A 4,838-nucleotide genomic window follows, 5' to 3' on the forward strand; every position below is an offset into this window, starting at 1 on the left:
TAAGCACTCCGGCCTAATTGCTAAATAGAATCAGCTGTAAAGAAGGGCAGCGTCTAAGACTGGAAAGACAGCAAGACCACACCCACTGAGTCAAAATCACAGAGGCCCTTATATGGCCCTAATAATCTCCCTTTATCCTAGTCATGACACGAAATCTATATTCCTAATTTATCACTTAATTTATCACTTGATCACGTATTGTTATGTGAATTTTGCAAAGAACTGTAGCTGGTCAGATATTGAGAAAGAATTGCTGGAAAAACATGGTACTACTTTTCCATGTTTTCTTGCATCTGTTTTTGTTATATGTCCTCTCTCTCTTTCTTTGTGTTTTTGTCTACCACTGATCCTTCAGAAAGCAGAATAATCCTGGAGGAGGTGACCCAGTGACCATTACCCTGCAATAACCCCCAACACACACATACACAAAGCAGACACAGGCTGGCCTCACCCAGATGTTGCAGTGGGATTTAATGCACCAGAAGTACTGTTATTCTTTGCTGCCACTCTGATTCTGGTTGGCTTGCTGACCTGCTGTTTGTATGTGCCAACAGTTATTGTGAGAATCAAGACCAATGTTCCGCTTATGAGGACATTAAAGATAAAGGATCACTTTGTTGATCTTCACATCGTGACAAACCTGCCGCTTGTCACGGCTATTTGAGGCTTTGGGCTCTGTCTTAGGCTTTGATTTGGAATTAAGGGAAGATTAAGATAAAGGGCAGGGTAATGCATTATGCCACAAAGGGTTCTCACAAAGACAGCTATACAAACATGTGTGATTATACTGTGTGCGTGTGTGGGGGGGGCTAAAAGCAGTGAAGAGTTAAGAAGCTTTGTGATTTGATGACTTACTTAAAGTGAATGAGAGAGTGAGTTGATGAGAATGGCTGAAGAATACAACGAGAAAGCAGGAACTAGAATAAAAGTGGACATGGGAAAACTGACAGGGTTAGCGATAAAAACTTCAAGCTGATAACGAAATGTTTTTTTAAAATATTGCAAAAATCAGCAAACAGGGAAGAGAGAAGGGGGAGCAGGAGACAGCACAAGGGAGTGAGAGAGGGAGATTGGTGGTTGGTGGATTAAGTGGGGTCAGAGAGGATTAGTGTCAGTTCAGGTTTGGTAGTAAACTCACATTCATGTTGTTGGCGTTGACTGCTTCTGACACACTCGCCCTACTGGTTCCTTTCAACTGAGAAATCTCACACTGAACAATTGGACCACAGGAAGGGAATGTGAGTTTACCTTTTTTGACACTTCTGACTCTTGTAGTGCAATTGATTAAAAAAAAAAAAATCAGACTAAGCATATACAGCCTTCCTGCTTGCTCTATGGGGCTTTACTTACAGCTGATGAGCAAATAAGCTGAGTGCCTATTTGCTCACTGTACTTTTTATATGCCTTTTTGTGTTTGCTTAGTAGCACAGCATTTGAAATACCAAGAACTTGAGGGATGAGGGATGAAGGATTTACGCACATACAGAATAATCACAAAGAAATACTAATAAATGCTGCCATCCACTATGGGACCCTCCTGGCGATAATGTAGACACAATAAAATATTGCATATTTTATATACAATAGCAAAGCAACAAAGTTCTCCCTGGTGTATATAGGTCTGGATTCAATTTATTTTTTTAAATGATAATATGTATCTTACATGATTGATAAGAGACACCAACAGAAATAGTCCAAAAGAAGTTCCATGAAACTGTGTAACGAGTTTCACAGAACCCAAGGTTTCATGACTAATGGAAGCTCTTCCCGGACAGTGTAAGTGGAAACGGAAGTTGAGCCGAGATAAGCAGCTGAAGAATAGCCGTAACCTGAAATTAGTCCACATTTAGTAACCTGCTGCTGTAACAGGAAGTTCTAAAGTAGGATAAGCTGCATTTAAAACATTCACTTCATTCATTGTTTCCCTCTCTGCTGTTCAAAGGAACATAATTTTTAAACATTGCTCTGCAATTTTGATCATTTGTTGTTCTTTTTTTTTTTTAATAAATTTTAACATTAACATTTTATTTGTAAAATATTCATTTTATGTATTTATTCAAAGTAACCCCTAATAACGACCAAAACTACACAATAAAAATAAAAAATAAAAACAATCACAGCATGATTTAAGTTAGTTATTTGGACACCATTTGAGGTAGAATGTGTATTACAACATGGTATAAAGATACACCTATTTTCTACAGCCATAACATTTAATCATAATAGTAAGACTTTGCTATGATCTCTCAAAAGTTACAGACTCTTAACTTTGAAGTACAATTAACTTAAAAACTACTCATTTTATCCAGCTGCAGTCAAATTGTCCAGGGCATCAAGATCTGTTGTTGATCAATTTTGAATGAAAATCATGGTTATCAGCCATAACTTCCAAACTCTGAAGATTATATCCATACCAAGTAGTAATTTTGAGTGTTTTCATGCCTTGAAAACATGAAGATCAACCTGATATTCTGCCTAAGGTGAAATGCTTTTGGAATGAAAATGTAAATGTGTCATCTTTCTTTGTCTGTTGTAATAAAACAAGATGATAGTCACACACAACATGAATTGAATTATGTTTAATAATGACATGGGTACTAACTAAAGATTGTTAAATTATCTAGATTTGTTTTATTTTTAATATGTAAAAAATGAGGTTGTTACATAAATCTGTTTTTTATTTCTTTCTCCATATCTTTTCAGTGGAATAACCCTTTCATTCTCTTCTGAACAATTACCATGAAACAAGCAATGGAGGATGGTGAGAAGCACATACACGTATACAGACAAATTCAGTAGACTTGAATTCATGTGTCTCAGTCATGAGTAGGTGCTTACTTGAAAAGACTTATTATAAAAGAAGGGTCAGGGCTTCTCTATAATGTTAATCCTGTCTGGTTCTGTCGGCTTTTCACCTTCTGCTCAGGAGAAATGTGAAACCTCAAACATCTGCTGTGATATTAAAGGCAATTATATTAAAGACATTCATTGGAATCTGTCAGTCGCAGTGTAATTAATCATGCAGTACCCCAGTTTTAATGCCCCAATTCTAACTATTTCTGACAATACCAAGTGAAAGATAAAGAGACAGTTAAGCAAACACTGGAACAATACAGTAATCAAACCAAATTTGGACAATATGAGAGCACTTTTATTTTTCAATTACTAAAAAACTTTCTCCACTGATATTATTGTACCAATGTGAAATAAAGTAATATGGAAATGTGGTTTTACTCTAAGCACTCGAACCACATTTTAATGTCAACATTTCAGACAATGCAAATTTGTTCCCCAAGCTAACCAACTTGAATTAGCTATGTATGGATCACTTCAGCATCTGTACTGGATAGCAGTATCTCCAGTTTGTTTAAGCAAATATTTGATTTGTGCGATTATTTATCTTCTGTGCTGCCTTGACTACACTCTAAAGCCTCACTCTATCCGCCTTAGTGCAGCTGCCATACCATACTGTGATATATGTCAGCAGGCTCTCAATGAAGTGGTAGAAGGTCAGCAGCTGGTTGGAGTCCAGTTTGCACTTCCTGAACTGCTGCATAGGCATAAGTGCCATATGATTGTGTGTGTAATTTGATGAATTAGTTGCAAGTGCTTTGAGCGCTCAGCTGTGTAGAAAGGTGGTGCATAACTACCAGTCCATTTACCAAGAATTCCCTGTGTCTTCCCTAATTCCCTATGTCATCATTTGTTCAGGTGTCAGTGTGGTACTATCCAGTGTGGTGAAGGATGTTGACCAAGCTGTTAGCAGGAACATTAATGGTGCTCAGCTTTTGCATGAACTACTGAGTGCACCGTGGCTTTGTGCCCTGCTGAAGGTACATGATTCAAAGGTCCTGGAGTAAAAGACATACACCTACCATCTGTCTGCAAACTAAAAGTTATCATTTGGTGCTTTGTCTCCAGATTTATGAGTGCCTGTTAAAGTTCCAGAGACTGACACCAAGCCCCGTTTTGCCTTATGCTGCAGGACTCTCACATGAGGTGTGTATATATACAACACAACAAACAAGCAGCCATAGACGAAATATTTAGATCCCTAAATATCAGTCATTAGTGTTCTGTAAAATATCACCTTATCACAGCTGATTCAATTGGAATTTTAATTCTGCATCTTGCAAAAGGTAACAAAATTAAAACTAAGTAAGCCTGATAATGTAATCAATACAGAAACCAACCAGAACATGTCTGCTTTCTGTAAATAATACAAAGCACAACAGGAGACACCCTCTCTACATTTACATTTAGATTTAAACCTTTCCATTTTGAAAAAGTTTTTAGAGGATGTGGATCAAGTGACCAGATGACTGTGATAAGTCATTTTAACCTCCTAGGACCTGGCGTCCACATATTAGGACATCACACTTTGGGTTATTTAGACCAAAATACTCAATTTTGCTCTACAAGGGCCTGATATCCACTTATGAGGACATTATGCTGCTACTGTTCTTACGAAATTTTAAATGGATATCCTCATATGTGGCTCTCATTTTTCTTAGAAACAAAAATAGGGTAAAACAAAAAACTGGTAATCCTTTGTTTTTACATTCATCGGGTCCCAATATGCCCAAATATCAAAGAGAAATTAAAATGCATGCTCTGGAAGAGTTCGGGTCGTAGGTGGTTAAAGTCATAAGTAAAATTATGTCTGGATCTAAAGTTTCTTCTGGAAATATTTCCATAGAAATCAGTGTTTTTAGGTCTCTTGCTTTCCTTTTACATATGTCTGGTATTCTGTCTTTCCAGTATAATGTAATTTAACATCTGATTCAGGAATCTTCTTAATTTTTCATTAGGTCATAACTGCAATACTGACAGCTCAA

General features: G+C 37.0%; 1 protein-coding gene across 1 annotated transcript in view; it reads left to right on the forward strand.

The window, feature by feature from the left end:
* Positions 1-1,153: 1,153 nt before the first annotated feature.
* Positions 1,154-4,838, forward strand: part of LOC102193597 (MAGUK p55 subfamily member 4-like) — a 9,079-nt gene continuing 5,394 nt past the window's right edge. The window contains exons 1-4 of the mRNA XM_005745323.1: positions 1,154-1,238; positions 2,704-2,761; positions 3,712-3,833; positions 3,922-3,999. Of these exons, the coding sequence (XP_005745380.1) occupies positions 2,740-2,761; positions 3,712-3,833; positions 3,922-3,999 (222 nt within the window). The 5' untranslated portion in view covers positions 1,154-1,238; positions 2,704-2,739. The remainder of the gene's footprint in view (positions 1,239-2,703; positions 2,762-3,711; positions 3,834-3,921; positions 4,000-4,838) is intronic.

The sequence above is a fragment of the Pundamilia nyererei genome, unplaced genomic scaffold (genome assembly GCF_000239375.1).
Source record: "Pundamilia nyererei isolate P.nyererei 1_Seehausen unplaced genomic scaffold, PunNye1.0 scaffold00157, whole genome shotgun sequence".
Lineage (NCBI taxonomy): Eukaryota > Metazoa > Chordata > Actinopteri > Cichliformes > Cichlidae > Pundamilia > Pundamilia nyererei.